At 47.1% G+C, this 21,542-nt stretch overlaps 1 protein-coding gene across 1 annotated transcript in view; it reads left to right on the top strand.

Annotated features, from left to right (window-relative positions):
* Positions 1 to 613: 613 nt before the first annotated feature.
* The window catches only part of LOC144792300 (zona pellucida sperm-binding protein 3-like), a 177,874-nt gene continuing 156,945 nt past the window's right edge, over positions 614 to 21,542 (top strand). Inside the window, exon 1 of the mRNA XM_078667247.1 lies at positions 614 to 742. Coding sequence (XP_078523373.1) covers positions 688 to 742 — 55 coding nt within the window. The 5' untranslated portion in view covers positions 614 to 687. The remainder of the gene's footprint in view (positions 743 to 21,542) is intronic.

The raw sequence follows: 21,542 nt of genomic DNA, 5'->3' as shown, positions 1-21,542 counted from the left end.
TCTTTTTAGGATAGGCATAGATCTCACGTTTTGATAGTGTCAGTAGCTCATACAAGCCAGGTTCTTAAAAATGTGCATTCTGGTACTTGTAGTCCTGCGTATTCTGTTATAAATCCAGGACTACAAGTACCAGGTTGGAAAGGAAAGGACTAGAATGGCTGAGCTCGCTACTCACACGTGGACCTGGGGAAATTTGAGCGCATTGAACACAACCTCCAGACTAAAATAGGAGAGTAGAGGAAACATTTCCTCCACGGACGAAACTATTTTCCTGTGGTGTAAAAAAGTTAAATGTTCAAATGCACAGTAAGCATGATTTACATATGCATATCCCATACGTGCCAACATTTTAGGTACTGTAAAACATAGTAGGAGTACTCGGTGATCATGTCTACGACTGTTAGATTTGTGGGGATACTGCTGAGAATCTTTGTAAATACTCCAAAAGTTAGGGCTCGCCTTTAAATGTAAGAAGAACTTAATATGGCTGGATTTCCGACTTTTGCCGCATACATTGATAGGTGCCTGGAAAAGGAAGGGGCAGGTGTGGGTGGAGCTATCTTATCTCAAGCCCCTCCTCGGTGATTGGTCGCCTTTCCCCGTCCCCCTTGGAACGTATGCAGCTGGGCCTCATTAGGTAGACTGATTACAAGGTCTGGGAACGGTGAGGTGCTCAGTGTTTCTAAGATGTTGCTGTGGTTTTTGCTGGCTGTGGGTGCAAGATGGGTCTGTGGAAGACCAGGTAATGAGCGCACATCCTGCTGCTTTTTAGTTTTAAGAAGTTGGTTGAAAAAAAGGGTAGTATAAGCCATGAACTGGCGTCCCTGTCTCTTCTGCCCCATAACAGCTGAAAGTAGTGAAACATTTGAAAACACTGGGACAGGCAATAATGGGTCTGATGGCTTGACATTTGAGGGGGAGGGGTGAGAGGACTGACAAAGAAGATTGTGATTGCTTCGATTCTTTTTTTGTGGGGGATGCTGGGGGAGGTTGTCAGTCAGTACATGTTACAAGGGGAGTGTGGTTAGCTGATGGGCAACCGAGGTCTGTGTGTGGTGGAGGGGTCACAGATGGCCCTGTGGGTGGTAAGACGAGGCTGGGGAGGGAGGGGCTCGCAGAGGAGGGCGCATCATGGAGGTCCTGGTGGTAGGTCTGTCAGTGTGAAGGCTCTGTGAGCCGTGGCTGTCAGTCTCTCAGTGTTGTGATGATGCATAATGATGCGTTTAGAGGGGGCTTGAGGTGTGATAAGCGTTTGTCTCCGCTTAGGATAAATTATTCTGTGGTGTCCAAGCACGGAGATGGCTGGGCGAGGGGAGTGTTTTTAAAGGGCTGGGATGCATGGGTCTGGTTTGTGATTTCAGGGTTAAGGTGATTGTGTGTGTGAACCTAGTTGAAGCTAGCTGGGTCTGGAGTGAAGCTTTGTATGGATAGGATGGTTTTGTGTAGTGTACTGGCTCCTGGCTTGTTATGGAGTGTAGTCTCTGAGGGTTAGGATGGATGGGTCTGTCAGTGTAGTGTCGGATGGCTAGGAAGGATGGTTATGGAGTGCAGTATCGGGTGGCTAGGATGGATGGTTATGTAGTGTCTGGTGGCTGGGATGGCTGGTTATGGAGTGTAGTGTCGGGTGGCTGGGATGGGTGGTTATGGAGTGTCTGGTGGCTGGGATGGCTGGTTATGGAGTGTAGTGTCGGGTGGCTGGGATGGGTGGTTATGGAGTGTGGTTTCAGGTGGCTAGGAAGGGTAGTTATGGAGTGTAGTGTCGGGTGGCCAGGATGGGTGGTTAGGGAGAGTAGTGTCTGATGGCTAGGAAACATGGGTCTGTCAATGTAGTTTGCGAGGACTAGAACATTGCATGCGGCCTCAGATGGCTAGGAATGATGCATCTGAAGTGTAGCCATAGACTACCAGATGTTTGGCCTGGAGGGAGTGGTGACTATACAGACCTGATAACTGGTACGCTTGTAATCCTAGTGGGCTAGAATGATTCAGCCTTAGTGCATGATTGGACAGGGAAGAGTTGATGGTCTGGAAGTAGAACTTCAGAAGCTCTTTGCTAGACTGGCGGGTGGGTTTGGTCTAGGAGGGGTATGTGCTTGGTCTATGGGGAAGTCCATGAGGCATAGAATGGCTGGATCTGGGGGGCGTGCCCAGTAGGTGGGATGGATTAATGAGTTTGCTCGTATGATGAACCGTAATCTGGGGCTCACCAGACTCTCCTGGATGCTTGGGGCTTGAATGACTGGTGTGCTGTGAAGACACTTCCTGTATGGCCTTCAGTTGGCCTGGGATAGGATATTTCTGCACAGTAGACAGTTAATGTATGTTCTATGGTTGAGTCGCCATTGTTTGTTGTGGAAGAGGTTGTAGCCAAGGAATTAAAATACACCCTAAGTTGTCCCCTACCTCTCATGGTACCGAGTGAGTAAGCACGACCTTCCCTAGTAGAGTTCTTCTCCTGCCGTCTTTTCATCCATTGATACACCCATCCTTTCGCCTTTACTCCCATCCTTGCGTTTCTCCATCAATTCATGCTATCACCATTCTATTCATTCATCCTTCTAGCCACTGATCCCTTCATCCTTCCATACATCTTTTTACCTTTCCACCTATTCTTTTCAACCTTCCACCCTTCTCCATTCATTCCATTTTCCCTTCTTTTACCTTTGTTACCACCTTTCCGTTCAGCTTCTCCCACCTTTCTTATTTTCCCTGTTCCTACCTTTGAATCTCCCGTATGTCTCCTCTTCTTACTTTCCTCTATTTCACTAAATGTATTTTTTCATTTGTTTTTTTTTTCTTACCTTTTTTCTCCTGCTCACTTTTTCCATATGCCTCTCTGTCATTTTCCTCCATTTTTATTCATTGTTCTTCCGCCCAGATCCTTCACTGTAACTTGCCTCATTCGGCAGCTTCGGCTCACATTGCTCAACCATGTTGTATAATATTATTAGCTTTTGTATGTATTTAGACAAGGTCCATCATTAATAATTAACATTTTAGTGGACCCAGTGGATCCCGGTTGTAGCTGCTAGAGCTGGGGGCTCACCACGCCTCTGGTTGGGAGTCTGGGCATGTTGCAGCACACCACAGACCTCCAGCTGCCCTCAAACCGAAGAGCCAGCAGTCAGCCACAGAGTGTGCTGTGGGACCCTGGCAGCATTGATTGTTGCTGGCAGGCAGCAAGCACCTATGAATGTTGTATGCCCAGCTTTTAATGTTGGTATTCAGTGCCATCTTAAGCTTTTTTGGGATCCGAGCAAGACCTATTTTGGGGCCCTCTGTTCTGAACAACGCAGTATGGATTTCTCCTTTTCAGCTAAACATGATGCCAAAACAGATTATATGTTAAACATTCAGAAATGGTGAGGCGTAAAAGTGGCAAAAAAATCAAGCTGTCTAGCATCCAGTAGATTAATTGTGTTGAAAAAAGCAGCCATTTCTTTAGCACTTCAATGTACATTTTTGTACCAGTATTTTATGTGAAACTCCGTGCCCAGAGGTCTGTTTTCTGATTGTAGGAAAGACCGGGTAAGGGAGACCTGGTGGATGGTTTGTGGGCTAACACACTGTATTAAAATATGTCCTAAGCATGTAGCGCCTCAAATTGCAGCTTTAATGATCAAATATCTGTATTAAAATGTAAATCATCCAACCCAAAAGGCATTCTCGCTTTAACAGAGAAAATAAAAACACTTCTCAATTATTGTCACCATTCCTTTGGATGAGATCTGATCACTTTCTCCTTATTTCCTGTCCTCTTTGTTCTCCTCTTTGTGCACTGGCCTGACAAGATTTCTGAGTAAGGGGAAAAGGGGGCGGGGGCATAAGAAGAACTGAGTGGTAAAGAGAATACTATAACGAGGTTAAGTGGAAGACGAAATAAAATATAGATACAGATGAGGTAGGGAGGTAGGGGAGGTAGGGGAGATGCAAGGTGACGAGAAAGACCTGATAGCAGCTAGAACAAGCATTTACAATGCAATAGGTCTCGCAATTACGCAAGTTTGAGCTATTGCCATTGTAAATGACAATGCCTTTTATTTATGTTTTTGTTTGTAAAACATACATAAATAGCATTGTCATTTACCATGCTAAGAGCTCAAACTTGCGTAAGTGCGAGACCTATTGCATTGTAAATGCTTGTGCTTACAGGTCCCAGACACGTTTTCACCCTGTCTTAGCTTGAAAGACATCTTCTCCCTGTGTCCCAAGATGTAATGCTCCTCTATCCACAAGTTTCTGCTGTCGTGACGTTGCAGAACTGCATCACGATTGCAGCTGCCACAGTTTGTCGCTACCAGGGGTAGGTTGACCAGGCGTACCGGATTTGCCAGGATGGTCGCTGTTTTTCACCAGCTGTCCGGACAGATTTCGAGAAGTTTAGCTCATGTCCCGGTTTTTGGAGAGGCTCGACTAAAAACTGGGGTGAGGTTTTCTTTATGTTTTACAAAGCGGGGATAGTTAGCCGTTGGTCCAAGAAAGCGAATTAATTCACATGCAAGCTACTGGGTTTGAAAATAGCATCTTATATATGTTCTTACTGCCTGTTTTGTAATTCTCTGCTGAGGAGCGCTGTCATTCTGTGCGCTCGCTTAACGTAACATTATAGTCCTTCTTCTAATTTTTTTTAATGTCCCGTTTTTTTGCTTTAAAATTCTGGTCACCCTAGCCAGGGCAGAAGCGAGCTCAATGCGCCACTGCTGCTGAAAGCTACGCTTGCAAAACTTCGCTAGAGCCCCCCGTCTGCCTCCTCCTCTCTCTCTCGCACTCTGTCAGAAACCAGCCGCATGCATGCACACCTCCAGTGACCTGCTAGAGCAAACATGGCAGCTTATGGAGTGATAAATAAAACAAGTACACAATAAGTTCCGACCCATGACACATTCTGAACCAATCTTCTTTCCTGTGGATCCTCCGGACCCCAGCAACGGATATATCTATCTGCCCCAGTGTAACGCGCAAACACACAACCCCTTTTGTCAACAGCAGGGAGCACTCACCCTGCAGTGCACTCAGCTGGCGGCGGTGCGGAGGCTGCTGTCCACCATGGTGGGCCGGTGTTACAGCACCTGTTATCTCCAGGCAGCGGGGGCGCGGTGCCCTGTCAGTAAAAGTAGGTGTGTGCCTCGCTCCGGGCCCCCTCTCCCGCGCGCGAAGCCCCAGCTCTCAGTCCTTCTGCGGCTTCCTCCCAGACTCTCCTTCTGGCAGCCGCAGTCAACTGCAAGAAACTGAGCTTGGCGGCGTCTGGTCAGCCCACCCCCGATTGGCTGGGCCCGCTGCGACATCGGAGCGCGCCGGCCCCCGTACCCACGCCCCATTTGTTGTGATATGCGCGCGCCGCCGCGGAAAAGGAACTGAGGGAGCCCGGGGTGAGCTGACAGCACTGGGCGAATGCAGCGGCCATCTGAAAGTGGTGCATTTTATGGGAAACAATCGGTGATCTCGGACTAGAAACCCCACAACATCATAACTGGGGCAAGAAGTATTCTTTAGCTGCAATTGCACCTCGATAATATGGTTAAACGATGCAGTAGAAATAAATTCCGAAAACCCCATCAAATTATTTTTCTACAGGTTTCACTACAGGACAGCAGAATGTAACGACACAATACGGACAACTCAAGTTCAAAGTCGTACATGCGTTCATAAACGCCCTTCACACACAGTGCTTAATTTGGTTTTTTTAGAGGCCCGCTGCTGAATGCCCGGGTTGCGAATACCAAGTTTGCTCAGTTTTGATTACGCCTCATAACTCTTTCTTGTACTACCCTACACTTCATATCTCTTGACCTGGCTTTCGCAGCTTATTTATTTTGCTATCTTTCTCAGTCTTCATTATTTTACTTTCTCTGAGTCGAACCACCAATATGAAAAAATAAGCCTTGTAGGATTTGTATGACAGGAAAGTTCCTATTATCCCTAATTTCATTGTTTTAATAGAGTAGCAGCCATGATGTGTAAAAAAAAAAAAAAAAAAACGGAAGTCAGGCACTTTTGCCTGAGACGGGGGCGGGGCCTGCAATCCAGCAGGAAGTCCCGCCCGCCGCCACAGCCGCCGCCGCCGAGGAAGAAGTGGAGCGATGAGACACTGAACACGCCGAAAGAGCCCGGTAAGTGGTGGGAATGGGGGTCACGCGCGTGTGTATGTGTCTGGAGTGCGTGTGTGTGACTGTGGGGAAGGGGGGTGTGTGTGAGCGAGTGTCTGCCGTGTGCCTGCGTGTGCATGCGCTCGCCTGTGTGTGCGCATGCAGAGGGGTGGGGGCTGCCTATATGTGAAGCGCTCTGATACCTGATTCGGTTCGGGGCTGGGAAAAAAAAAAAAAAAAAAAAAAAAAAAAAAAAAAATGCTGAGTTACTCTGCGCATGCGCGGGTGAGACGCGCGCTCCCGCGGTGAAATCCGCGAAGGAAACGCTCGTGTCAGATTGGTGTCCACTCTCCCAATAACGGGCAACATTAGGTCTGAAGCAGACTCTCTCAATGCTCACGCATTGAGAGTACGTCTGCTCGACCTAAAAATGGAGAGAAGCTGGAACAGATGGACAGAAAAAAAGAGGCTAAGACACAGATAATGTTTTAGAGTGAGGTAGAGCTAGAGACAAAGAGAGTACAGTGTAGAGAGGCTGTCTGGAGAAACCCAAAGGTCTGCGGTTGGCAGAAGTAAGGTAGAAAGAAGTAAGCTAGAAAGTAGAGGCATAGACGTGAGGCAGAGAGAAGCACAGCGCTGCAAGATAGTGAGAGAGGGTGAGGCAGACAGGTGTACAATGAGATGAGATTGTAAGGGCGGGATTTTTCCTTCTAAGGTCTGCTTACCACTTTCTGGAAACCCCGTCACAGGTCGACTTGACCTTTTTACCTTTCATAGAATGAATTAGGCAATCTATCTACCAATAATCAACAAATTTCAACAGTTCCCATTGTTCCCCCAAAGAACCACCAACCAAAGACTAAGTTTGAAGATTTATTACAAAGCCAAAAACAACTGAAGGTATAAACACCTCAGCAAAAGGTTCAGAAGATAAACGAAACGGGCACTAATACAAACATAATCCTACGGAACAGTCTGACGGCTCAGGAATAATACAAGGATCAATTCAAAAATCATCAGGCTAACAAGAATTGCTATAACCTGAGTTTTAGTATGCATTGATAAAAAGGTATAAATTCAGGTTAATCTGTCCCTACACTATACTAAGTGACATCCTTACTCAACAATAGCCCAACCTAATCAAGGTGTCAGCAATGGTGACTTCCAAAGAAGTTCACCCACTTTCTCTATGTTAGTCTAGAGTCTCCTCAGTCATAGCTAAGCTCTCTGGTAACCAACCGCCCCCTCTCGTCCCTCAGCTCATCTGTCCTTCCTTCTCCCTCGGGGTGCTGTCCCTAATACAAAACCCCACAATGCGGACGACACGCCTTCAGGTACGCCCCTCTCGAAGTTGTTGGTTTTCAGATTTTTCCATTATGGCACCTTTCCATCCTTGTCCGTTAAAACGTCCTTGGGTCCCTGCCTTTCCTTAGCTTCAAGTTGCTTTCTTAAATTCCTCGGCTACTCCTCCATGTCTGAGCCTAGTATCCTAACATTCATACACAATGGGCCCTTCTACTCCACTATCTACTTGGTTCTGCACCTGCAAAGGAATACATGTGAATCGGCTCACAATTTCTAAATGTTGCAATTGACTTTAGCTAAAGGCAGCTTTCTCTAAAACATTTCTATGATTTAATGCTAAGCAAGGCATTTTCGATCAGGCCTACACGATTTCCATGAACTGGGCCTCTGCACGTTTATAGGCCCAACATCCTAACATGAACAATATCTTTCGTTCTTGTAGCCTCCATCTTTAAAGCAAAATACATTTTCTATCTCAAGCAATTTTATCACGGTTACAAAGGTACAACTATGAATTTTAATAAAGCAGATCTAGAATTACAATGGTCTACTAAACGCATCTCTATGTTAAAACAGCATTATTGATTTTCAACTCTCAACATCAGCTCTCCATGTAATTCTAATACCAAATACATTAGTTCTCAGCCCTACATTGCATTTGATCACGATTAATGAATCCTCTATATATGCGGGTGTTAGCTACTTGTACATATGATACACCCCTACAAATTTTACTTCTGTTTGGCGCTCTCTCAGTTCCCCCCTTTGATGACCTATGTCATCACCATCATCACACCATCCCTGAGGGTAAGAACAGAGTTAAACAGAGCCTGTCTCCATTTTCCCCCGCTTGAGCATCTCCAACGCTCTCAAGCTTCGATATTGACTGTCCTGCAGTCTCTCCATTCTTTGCTCTTGCACTCTCATCGATCTTTCCAATCTCTTTGACCTATACCACTGGTACACTCTTACCAAACCCCACAATCCAATCACACATGCCACAACTATGATGAGGGGTTTCAGTACAAACCCAAGGAAACTCCTTCCCAGATTTGCAAACCAGTTTCCAACCTTTCCAACTCCCTTGCCAACCTTCTCCCACACTTTCTCTTGCGTTAAATCCTCAATTTCATAATGAATAGCAGTAATGTTACTTATATATTTCTCCAGATCCTTGGAATTGTCTGGAATATACGTGCAACATTCCTGGACCTTCAAAAGTTTACAGACTCCTCCCTCTTTTGCTAGAAGGACGTCTATGGCAAGACGGTTCTGTAAAACCATTGTCCTTATCGACAACATCTCACCCTCAACTAACACTGACTTAGCTGTACTCATTGACAGTTCATCCACCACAGTTGCCAACCGCCGTATCTTTACGTCATTCAAAATTACTCCCAACATGGGTATCACTGCTGCAAACACGTCTCCAACTATTGCACCAGCACTTTCACCTCGCTTTACCTTTGTCTGATGTCCTCCCTCCAAGAGAGCGAAATCCTCAGTATGGTAAATCTTGGGAAAAATAATCGCTAGATAACACGTTCCATACCACTTCTCTGGCAATCTTACATACGCATTCCTCCCGCAAACAAAATAAACGGTAGGAATCACCTGCACCACGCTCTGCAAGAAATCCTTCGTGTAATACTCCAATGTGAAAGTGTGTTCACAGGTAGTCTGACCCACATACACATTTTCATAGTACGTCTGTGGTCTGTGAATGCATAGCTTCCCTTTCTGCACTTCATTTAGAGCTATCGGGCCATAACTCCCTCTTGACTTGTGCTGCTTCTCCTCATCCGTCCAATCAACTTTACCTTGCCCTGAATCTCTCAACTGTTTCTGCCTTTTGTACCTGTCCTCTACTTGTTCTATGAACTTTTTCTCTGTCTCTGATAGCAAACATGTCAAATTGTGTCGGTGAGCGTATGAGGTGTCTAACTCTTGTGTTGGAATTAAAAAATACCCGTCTATCCTCAGACTTATAATAATCGAACTTATTCAGGTGTTTATAAGCAGGGACTTCTGGAAGCACAGCATCATAATTCTAAAAGAAATACTCAAAATGGTTTCACCCATAAAATATGCTAAGCAGCAGATTACATGAAATTCCATATGTCAATGGAAGGTGATGGTATCTAATACCCTCATCTACTGAAGCAGGCAATTGCATACACACATAGCAGTCCTTCGCATCAATGTATTCATACAACAACTTTGCATACGCATTCTGTTTAAAATTTCCCTTAGACAGATCTGTATGTAACCTACGACTCTCTTCTGCTAGCAACGCCTTCTCTGCTCCTGATTTGACCTCTCTCTTGCTAGGAGTGGTAGGTGTCGGTGTTCCCTCAACCTTCACTGCCTGCTCGTGTGGTGCTAAATAGGATACTATAACTACTATGAAAATAAGGAGTATCACTCCTCCTATAAGGGTGCCTACAATGCACTTAGCCCTACGAGTCGGGATTCCAGCCTCCATGGTCTCTGTACAATGTAGCTTGTTTTCAGCAACAACCCAAAGTCTCTTTCTTGGTTATTTGAGTCTCTGAAACCACACCTCTGAAAGCAGAAATCCCCGTTTTATTTCTTTGCTTGCATCAACAACAGACAACCTTAACCCTTCTCTGTCCTCTGTGGAAAGTCCCTAAATTTCTTCTTCTTCCACTCGGCTCTAGGTTAGTTCAACAGCTATTTACAAAGTCCTTAATAATCAATGATAATATTTGCTCCGACTGCACTTAGCACGTATTCCAAGAGTTCCATGCGAAGCACAATTGATTCGTGAGATGGTATTTCTGGACCAAATGTAGGAAAAATCAGTCTATTCAGGATTAAATCACGTATCTTGCTTAGGTAAGGGGGATTAGGAACGGTGAGTGTCAGTACGCCCTCGATCTCAAGTCCTGGTACCAACAGCACCACATCCAACTTAACATTGGGATTCGTACTGGTCACTGTCACAGCCCTCACCCTCCCTGATCTCAGTACACCGGGCATCTGTCACAGGGTAGGTCCACTCAGGAGTGGCGTATCTTCGACAAGGTACTCTTACCCTCCTTGACCTTCTCGGACCTCCTTGCTCTGTTTCTTATTCTCCCTCTTCCGGGTCTGATTCTTCAGATACAGGGGCAAGATCTCTTTCGGAAGCCAGTCGTACGTTCAATCGCCTCCGCCTCTCAGGCCAATGAGCCTCTGCGCTTCTCACTCTTCTGTTTCTTGTTCTCACACCCTGCTCATCACTACTTTCAGCTTGCTCTGCGCTCAAATCGCCTTCACAGCCACTTCCCCATTCAGAGGCAGACTCAGTGTCACTGTTGTCGTGATTTCCTTCAGCTTGATCAGATGAGTTACCAGCCTCTTCAGACACCCCCACAGCTTGACTTGTCCCCTCTAGTGGATCTTCCTCCACAGTTGGATTTTCATCTACAAGGGGAGCTGTTTCTTCCAGAGGTGCTGGAACTCGTCGGGTGTGAGAAGCATGGACCCAGTTTGGCAATCCTCCACACTTTACAGCAGTGTTCGTTACCAAGATAACTTGAAACGGTCCTCTCCAGCGCACATCCAGGCAGCTTTTCCTTGCGTGTTTCCGCACCAGGACCCAGTCACCCGGACACAGGTCGTGACAAAGGTCTCTAGAAGCCGGAATTTCAGCAGCCTGCACCTGAAGGGACACAGAATGGATGACATCAGAAAGTCCTTTGCAATAATCAAGAATCAGATCATCTGTGATATTTAGCGAGGCTGTTGAAGGAATAGATGGCAGTCTCATAGCCCTCCCCATCAATACTTCGTGAGGTGAGAGACCTGTCCTCCTGTGTGGCGTACTACGCATGCTCATCAACACCAATGGTAATGCATCTGGCCATTTCAGGGACATAGATGAGCAAACTTTCGCCATTCGTGCCTTGAGTGTTCCATTTATTTGCTCCACTATGCCAGAAGCCTCTGGTCGATAGCTACAATGCAGTCTCTGGTCAATGTTCAATGCAGAGCAGAGCATTTTCACAATTTCGCTATTAAAATGCGTCCCTCTGTCCGATTCCAAAGAGGTCGGAACCCCGAAACGTGGCACAAGCTCCCTCAACAATAACTTTGCTACTGTGAGTGTATCGCACCTACGAGTTGGGTATGCCTCAACCCACCTGGAAAACACACACACGATCACCAAGACATACCTGAGGCGATTACACCTCGGCATCTCTATGAAATCCAGTTGCATCCCATTGAAAGGTCCAGCGGACCTCCCAATGTGACTCAATGAGACTGGTGTTCTTTTCCCAATGTTCATTTGTTGACATGTAACACACCTCTGACATACTGCTTCCGCAGCTGTTCGGAATTTCGGATTGTACCAAGTTTGTCTGAACACACGCATCATCGCATCTCTTACCAGACGTACAGGACCATGTATCTGTCGTGCCATCGGACTCACCAGTTCATTCGGCAGCACCGCTCTCCCATCAGCCGAAACCCACAAATCCAGCTCGCCTTTGACACAACCAGCTGTCCCCCACACTCTTTTCTCATATTCTGCTCCTGCATGCTCTTCAACTCTTCCCAGGTATCAGCCACCTCAAGCATCATGTTTAACTCAGTCCTTCCCTGTGCCCCTTCAACAGTTTGTTCAGTAAACGAGTATCCCTGCTCGGCACAGTAACGTGCAACTTCATCAGCATATCGATTACCCAGGGACACAAAATCGGTACCCTTGCTATGCGCAGTGCATTTCACAACGGCTATCTCTGCTGGACCTTGCAATGCCTCCAGCAGTAACCTGACAAATTCTCCATTCCTGATAGGGGAACCTGATGATGTCATGTAACTCCGCTGAGACCACAACTGACCGAAGTCATGAACCACACCGAACCCATATTGGCTGTCTGTATATATGGTGATCCGAATCTTGTTGGCTGCCAAACAGGCACGCGTCAACGCAATTATCTCAGCCACCTGAGCGGAGTGTACTCCTTCCAGGCAGGCCGCTTCGATTATTCCAGAAATAGTACAAACAGCAAAGGCTGCTCTCAACTGACCAGTATTGTCCCTTACACATGAGCCATCGACAAAGTAAATTTCATCGGGGTCTATCAGTGGCTCATCAACAATATCCGGTCTAGGTTTGTTGCACACTTCAGTCACATCAAGGCAATCATGGTCTTCACAATCTTTGTCTAAGGCATTTGGCAATGGCATCAAAGTAGCAGGATTCAAGACCGAGCACCTCCTAAGGGTCACATTCTCCGCAGCAAGTATAACCTGCTCGTAGCGTGTGAGCCTATTATTTGTCAAGTGCTGCGTCTTGGTCCTGGTCATCAACAATTCCACTGAGTGGGGAACATATACAGTCAGTGAATGACCCATCACAATGCTTTCACACCTTTCAATGCTGACACCTGTTGCGGCAATGGATTTAAGACATCCGGGCAACGCTGCGGCTACTGGATCTAAGGTAGCCGAGAAGTAAGCAACTGGTCTACGGACTCCTCCATGATCTTGTGCAAGGACTGCCAAAGTACACCCCTCTCGCTCACAACAGAACAGTGAAAATGATTTGGTGTAATTGGGCATTCCCAGAGCCGGAGCGCGACACAAGTCCACTCGCAGCCCAAGGAAAGCCATCATACAGTCTTTGTCCCATGGTACCGGATCACTCACATCCTTGTGCGTCAGTTTCTGTAATGGTTTCGCCTTCAGAGAAAAATTGGCAATCCACTGGCGACAATAGCCAACCATGCCCAGGAACATCCTAACCTCTCTCTGGGTCGAAGGCACCATCATTTTCATGATTGTCTCAATCCTGTCAGGTGACACTTTCCTCTTTCCCTTCTCTATTCTGTGACCCAGATACTGTACTTCAGACAAACAGTACCGTAACTTGCTGGGGGATACCTTGTGTCCATTCTCTGCCAAATGGTTCAACAAGGCAATGGTGTCAATTCTACAAGCGTCTTCTGTCTCTGACGCAACAAGGAGGTCGTCTATGTACTGTACGAGAACGGAGTTCTACGGCAGTACCAGACTCTCTAGATTCTTTTTCAGCACCTGATTAAAGATCGATGGGCTCTCCGTGTACCCTTGAGGGATACGACACCACGTTAGAACCCGATTCTCCATTTTGAACGCAAAAAGAAATTGGCTCTCCTCATGCAAGGGAATCGAGAAGAAAGCCTGACACAGATCAATCAATCACAGTATACCACTCAGCTTGGAACGGTATCTGAAACAGTATCACTGATGGATTCGGTACCACTGGACAACATGGAACAACTATGCTGTTCTCCTTTCGCAAATCCTGCACATTCCTGAACTTCCCGCTAGGCTTCTGCAAGCCCATGATCGGGGAGTTGCATGGACTGCCCATGGCTTCCTTCCTTCAGAATTCCCTGTCTAATCATGGATTCGATCACAGGTTTGATTCCTGCAATCGTTTCCGGAGTTGTATTGGGGTGTTCTTGGGAACTCAGCATTCGGCCTTACTTGGATCTTAACTGGCTCAACTCCTCCAATCAAACCGATCTCCTCTCCTGTAAAGTCCCACACTTCCGGTCGGACGGTGTCCCTCAAATCCCAAGGGAGTTCTTCCACTGTTAAAGCAGGATACAATTCTATGCACACGCGCGTATTTGTAACCTTAAAGGCAGCATCATCATCATTCGTCTGCAACTCTACTCCCTTGGGTGTACAGTAGATGGTACAATTGAGTTTACACAGGAGATCTCTCCCTAACAGACACACAGGACTGGAATCACACACCACGAATTGGTGTTTGTCCCTAAAACTTCCGATCTTCACCGGGACCGGCTCAGTCAGTGGGTTCATCATTCTTCTGTTTGCAACGCCTACAACTTGTATAGTCTGACCTGAAAGGGGTAAGTTGGGGAATACTGCAGACCGTACAGTAGAACGGGTAGCACCAGCATCAACCAAAAAGGTGGTGGGGTGTCCATCTACATCAGCCTCCACGAATGGTCCCCTCTGATCTACCTCCAGAACTGCCCCGAGGGTACAGTCCTCCTCCCCACTTAGGTACCGTCCTGTCACTGGATCAAAGTAATAGTACTCGTCCCCTTCTACTATGAAAGGCATCTGCTTGTAAACCTTGTTCCCTGTCGAAATCTTCGGTGGCTGGTGAACTGAAGCTCTAGGTGCTGAAGTCCCCCCTTTAGCCGGCTTAAACTGAGTTACTGCTACCTTCTGTACCGGAGGGGCTTGTACCTCCTCCTCCTCTTCCTGTACTTGATTTTCTGGGTTATGGGGACACTTGCGTCTCCAATGTCCGACCTCATGACACTGGTGACACTTAGTCGTCTTTTTCAGAGTCGCCAGATCTGCCCTGGGTCTTGGGACATCCTTGTTGTCCCTTTTTTGTCCCCCCCGATTTTCTCCCCAATGTTCCACCTCCTGACTGACCTTGTCCTCCCGATTGCATCTGGACTAACATCAGTTTATCCTTCAGCTTCTTTGTCTTAGAATCTATCTCGTCACTGCAATACCTCGCGTACCTCAGGATCTCGTCCAGAGGCTTGTTCTGCCAACAAATTAAATGTTGTTGTATCATGAGACAAATATCAGGCCTCAGTCCCAGAACAAACTTAGACACAAACTGTCCCATGTCCTTTGGATCCATCACATCCAACCCACTGTACTGCTTAAAAATCTGCAATAATCGCTCATAATACTCGTGAACTGTCTCCTTCGGTTCCTGCCTAGTCCGATCTATCTTCACCCAGTCGATGTCCTGTGGTGGCTCTTTAGTCTTCAACCAAGTGATCGCCTGCTCATACTTTACCATCACCCTGGGTGAGGGTCCATTCGTGGTAGCATCTCGGTCTGGCTCCACTGTGGGCCATGCAACACTGACCTTGCATGCTATCCACAGGTCTCCTGGAACCACAATGTCAAACAGTGTGTTTAGATCAATCCACAGTACCTTTGAGATCTTAACAAACCTCTCTACCTTTTTTGTACCATTCCACTGGACTCTCGCGCAACTTTGGAAACGAATTCGTAAAGGCAGCCAAATCTCCCCTACTCCAGGGTACATGTACATATCTCCCGTGAGCCACCTCCCGCAAGGGGTATGCCTCCACATGCATCAACCTGCCTCACGGAGATGTCTCAATGGCGCTTCGCCCAACACTCTTTTTCTTTGACCACCTTTCCTCCCATTTGTCCAATTGGACCCAGGTTCGGAGTCCCACAACCAATTCCTTGATGTGGGTTTTTAATCCAATTACCCTCTTCTCTTCTAGGTCTTGGTCCGAGTACTGCAACCTATGGCCACCCTGTAATGCTTTCGTCCTTATCAAATCCACAGCATACTTATTCGCTAATTCAGACAATTTCTCATGAGCTGTCCTAGCCCTTCGAGTAACATCTTTCGCCACAAACAGTTCATCTGGTTCATAGAGTTCGATTCTCTCTAGTGGCAATGTGCCTTCCACTATTTCCTCCACTTCTGATTTAAGTCTCATCACATCGATCCTTCTTGCCTTTATCGCCGCTCTCAATGTACCTTGGCTAGAAGTTCCATTAGAGTCCCTCCCGCCACAGTCCTGACTCACTCGTCTGTCTTCTTCAGGTGTGTTATGGGGAACCCTTTGGTTTTCCCAACTTTTGCGGTCCCACTCCTGTCTATGATCACTAGGCGCGTGATGGGACGCCCCCCCGCTTTCCACACTCCCGCGATCCCATTCCTGGTTGCTTCTGCTAGACGCACAGTGAGACACCCCCCTATTTTCCTGGTTTCCATGGACAAAATCATCCCTCGACCTGTTGCTCTGGGAATCCGCAATCGTATCCCAAGTTCTCAAATCAGGCCTTAATTCCCTAAGTAACCTTGGCCGTGGTCCTCTCAAGTCCATCGGTCCTCTCAGGCCCCCCTGCTCTCCAGATGAGTCTGCCGATGCTGCCAAAGGGGTGCTCCTTTCTACAGGCCTTGGCAATTGGCTCCATCTGTCCGCCACATTACTCCTTCCTTCACTGTCACTTCTCTCCCCCTCTCTTTGTGGCGGACCCTCTCTTTGTATCTGTTCTGGATTGTACACTGATACTATGGGACCTATGGTAACAGGTACCGTAAGAGCGTCTGGCAGTCTCTGAGAATCGACACCCTCTTCGTTTTGTACATTTTACACCGTAAATCTTCCCACTACTCTCGTCCTTGGAGGAAGTTGGGGTGCCCTTTCTCCCTCCACCGAGCCGGACCTGTCCCCTAAGGGGCCCAAACCGCTCTCCATTGGTATGCCACCGTCCGCGACAGGGGCTTCCCTGTCCATTGCTGGTGCTGGCTTTTCCTCCATCTCAGGATTATATGGAGGTGGTCTCTCCGACAACAGTCTCTCTATCAGGCTGTCATCTGTATCACTGTCCTCATCTTCTGTACTCCTTCTCTGCGCATCCCCTGTATTGACCAACAACGGGTACAACCTGTCCCCTTCGATGGTCTGCACTCTCCACCTCTTGGCTAGTGTATCCCATCTCGCATCTTGAACCGCCCTAACTGATCTTTTCACTCTTTCTTGTCTCCTATCCCTGTTCTTTTCATGGGCTGCCCTGATCCACGCATTTAGTGCTTCAAACTGTGTTGGTCTGGGCAAAGGTCGCAATGCAGCCATAATCGCTTTTAACTGATACAGCACCTCCAATCTAAATGTTCCGTATTTAGGAAAAGTCAATTCCTCATTTCCGTCAGTCATCTTACACCAATTCTCAAGCCACAATATGGTATGCAACCCAACATTCGAAGCCATATAATGGGCTGGGGTATCCTCGGGTGGAGCCTCTTCCCCACCCCGAGGTTCTAACTTCTTTTCACCTTTGAAACAATTTTGCAACACTTTTAAGCATTTCATGATGAAAACCACAATGTTTCTTTGTTTACAGCGCTCTTTTACTTCCCAATGACAATCCACCAATCCCAGCGCGGCCCCACACTAACCGCCCTATCCCAGCGCGGCTCCTTCTGACATCACTCGCCTCCGTTTCGCAGCAGTTCCCCTCCTCTCTCGGCTCGTCTCCCGGTCACGCATGCGTCCCAATCATACACTGGAAATGATAACTTCCGACCAAGTAACCACTTCCTTGACTGTACGTCCACAGTCTAATTGTCACCGAACTGGCAAATGTCTGTCCACGAACGACCGGACAATCGCCTCAACTGATAGGTTACAAACACACAGCAACTTCCGACCAGCGTCCGTTACCCACGCACTCACACATTCGTTCCCCCAATCTCGGTCCTGCGGGCGATCAATGGTACCTCATGACCCCCTTAACAATGGTCGACAATTACTTATGGGTGTTCGATACACCCGAACCACTTAAACTCCCCTTGAGCCTAAAATGTTCACTGGTTGCGCGCGCTCACAACCTAATCTCCTTTCACACTACAGGCACTCAACTCCGCAAAACAATACAACACAACAATACAACATAACACCGCAATCTAACAATGCATGACCCTTTTTCATACTCACTCTCTTACGACCTGCTGCTTTCTGCCGCACCGTCACTCTCCGTCAGTTTCCAAGGAACACCATCCTCCGTCAGCGACTCTCTGGATGCTCGTCATTGGATCTCTATGGGCCTCGGGGAAATCTCAACCTACTCTAGATTACCCTCACTCCAGAAGATAAACCATCCTACTCTGCTACCAACTGTAAGGGCGGGATCTTTCCTTCTAAGGTCTGCGTACCACTTTCTGGAAACCCCGTCACAGGTCGACTGGACCTTTTTACCTGTCATAGAATGAATTAGGCAATCTATCTACCAATAATCAACAAATTTCAACAGTTCCCATTGTTCCCCCAAAGAACCACCAACCAAAGACTAAGGTTGAAGATTTATTACAAAGCCAAAAACAACTGAAGGTATAAACACCTCAGCAAAAGGTTCAGAAGATAAACAGGCACTAATACAAACATAATCCTACGGAACAGTCTCAGACGGCTCAGGAATAATACAAGGATCAATTCAAGAATCATCAGGCTAGCAAGAATTGCTATAACCTGAGTTTTAGTATTCATTGATAAAAAGGCATAAATTCAGGTTAATCTGTCCCTACACTATACTAAGTGACATCCCTACTCAACAATAGCCCAACCTAATCAAGGTGTCAGCAATGGTGACTTCCAAAGAAGTTCACCCACTTTCTCTCTGTTAGTCTAGAGTCTCCTCAGTCATAGCTAAGCTCTCTGGGAACCAACCGCTCCCTCTCGTCCCTCAGCTCATCTGTCCTTCCTTCTCCCTCGGAGTGCTGTCCCTAATACAAAACCCCACAATGCGGACGACACGCCTTCAGGTACGCCCCTCTCGAAGTTGTTGGTTTTTAGATTTTTCCATTATGGCACCTTTCCATCCTTGTCCGTTAAAACGTCCTTGGGTCCCAGGCTTTCCTTCGCTTCAAGTTGCTTTCTTAAATTCCTCGGCTACTCCTCCATGTCTGAGCCTAGTATCCTAACATTCATACACAATGGGCCCTTCTACTCCACTATCTACTTGGTTCTGCACCTGCAAAGGAATACATGTGAATCGGCTCACAATTTCTAAATGTTGCAATTGACTTTAGCTAAAGGCAGCTTTCTCTAAAACATTTCTACGATTTAATGCTAAGCAAGGCATTTTCGATCAGGCCTACACGATTTCCATGAACTGGGCCTCTGCACGTTTATAGGCCCAACATCCTAACATGAACAATATCTTTCGTTCTTGTAGCCTCCATCTTTAAAGCAAAATACATTTTCTATCTCAAGCAATTTTATCACGGTTACAAAGGTACAACTATGAATTTTAATAAAGCAGATCTAGAATTACAATGGTCTACTAAACGCATCTCTATGTTAAAACAGCATTATTGATTTTCAACTCTCAACATCAGCTCTCCATGTAATTCTAATACCAAATACATTAGTTCTCAGCCCTACATTGCATTTGATCACGATTAATGAATCCTCTATATATGCGGGTGTTAGCTACTTGTACATATGATACACCCCTACAAATTTTACTTTTGTTTGGCGCTCTCTCAAGATACAAAAAGGCAAGTCAGGGAAAGGTAGTGATTTAGAGCGAAAAGTGAGAAGAAAGTGAGATGGGTTGAATGATCGAAAAAGAGATGAGGTGTAGAGGGACTGAGGCGCGGGTAATAGAGGTAGAGAGAATAGGGTGAGATAGAGACAGAGTTTGAAAGAGGTAGGGACAGATTACATAAAGCTGTATAAATGGTCCAAAAGTAGAGAGGTGAGGTAGCGGGAGTGAGTTGAAACAGAAGGAGGTGCACAGTGGGATGAGAGGAGAGAAGGTAATGATGGGTAGATTAAAAGAGGCAGATATAGAGAAAGATTTAGCAAATAAGAAGAGGAGGTGAGGTAGAGGTCACAGAGGCAGAAAGAGAGGGAGGTGGAGCGATGGGGTAGCAAATGCATGGTGGGGTGATCTGAGAGGTTGTCGTGTGTAAGATCTGTGGTAGCAATAATGAGGTAGTGAGAATAGCAAGAAAATTAGGTGCAGGGCAAAGTGAGGTAGAGTGGTATAGAGAATCGGTTGAGCTTGAAGTAAGTTATAGAAGGACATAGGTGAAGTAGACAGAACCGAGGTGCAGGGAGGTGAACAGAAGTATGGAGAGGGGTGAGGTAGAGACAGGGAGTAGTAATGTAATTGGCAGAAACTGGCTGGCAGCAGGTGGGCTAAGGTTGGGCCAGCCGGGCTTGCAAATTAGACATCTGTGTAACAGGCATGACCTCCTGTCAAAAATGAATCTGATTTACACACTCCTTACGCTTGGATTTTTAAACTTTCCTGATCACTTTACATGATAGCTTCTTCGAAGGCGGGGACCATAGTTAATTGCCCATACCCAGGGACACCTGCAATATGCGATTGTGTGGCTTTGGTGTTTTTCCGCATAATTAATAGATTTGCCACATAATCCATCATCTGCTGCATAATATGCAGATTTTAACATAAAAAACAGTTTCTAGCTCAAACGGTTCAAACGTTACTAAAAACACAGTGACACGTGTGGCAGCACAGTGGAAGGACCTATGCGAAGGTTGACGGGTCACATTTCTCTTGCTTATTGCAATCTTTGGGTGTTAAACTAGTACTAATGAGGTGCAACCAATGCTCAGACAGTGTTAACAAGTCTAAAAATAATGAAGGAATGCTATCACAAAATATGCTACATAATTTGCCTTTTATTGCTGAATAAGAATTTTAAGAATAAGAATAATTTACTCAAGGGGAGGAGCCAAGCTGGCGACCGAGATGGCTGCATAGACGCTCGGCTCCGTGAGCCTTCTCACCCCGCGCGTACATCCTGGAAACTATCCTGAGCCATAACGGCATATTTCAGTAGGCGAAGGACAACTTTCACTGACCGTTTGCTCCTGAGGCTTTTACATGCGGCAGACCCGTGGAAATGTCCCCGACTGTTTTGTGGCCTTCACGGAGCTGAGACCGGGGTGTCGAGTGAGGAGAGTGGCCGGCCGCGACTGCGACAACAGCGGCCTCTGGTGGGGGTGAGGAGTCGGCCGGAGGGCACCGGAGATCGAATGGGCCGATGGCGACAGTGCTGACCTAGTCCATCTAGTGGAGTGCCTTGTGGGATGTGCGGTGAAGCAGGGTCGAGGGGAGTGCACGATACTTGGCCCCCTTTCCAGTGTTGTGTCCGGGCATGACTAATGACTTCTCCCGGAATCGGCGGGCGGCTCCCAGGGAGCGGCGGACATTTTGTTTAGCCTTTTGGTGACTCTTCGCTGGGAAGCCTGCCTTGACTTTCAGGGTCCTCGTGGTGACTCCTGTTGCGCCCTGGTGTGGGGCCCGGTCCCGAGGTGAGGTGGAGAAGGATGAGGCCGGATCAGCTAAGATGGCGGACGGCACCCTCTTACGCAGACCACATCCGGGCAGAGAAGCTGCTGTGCGGGAGAGTCCTGGGGTCTAGCGACACGAGACGGAGCCCACGTCCAGAGATATACTGGCTGCGCTAACAACCCTGCATACGACCCTGATCCGGGATCTAGGAAGAAGGATGGCCGCCATTGTTGTTCCACACGGGCATAGTTCGATCTCCTGGAAGCGCCGATGTGCGCGCCTCTGCGTCAGTGATGAGTGCTCCAGCTACGCCTATGTTCGTGGAGACGCTGG

This window comes from Lissotriton helveticus, chromosome 11 (assembly GCF_964261635.1).
Source record: "Lissotriton helveticus chromosome 11, aLisHel1.1, whole genome shotgun sequence".
In the NCBI taxonomy this organism is placed as follows: domain Eukaryota; kingdom Metazoa; phylum Chordata; class Amphibia; order Caudata; family Salamandridae; genus Lissotriton; species Lissotriton helveticus.
Note: the sequence above shows the minus strand (reverse complement) of the source record. Positions and strands in the feature narration are given on the sequence as shown.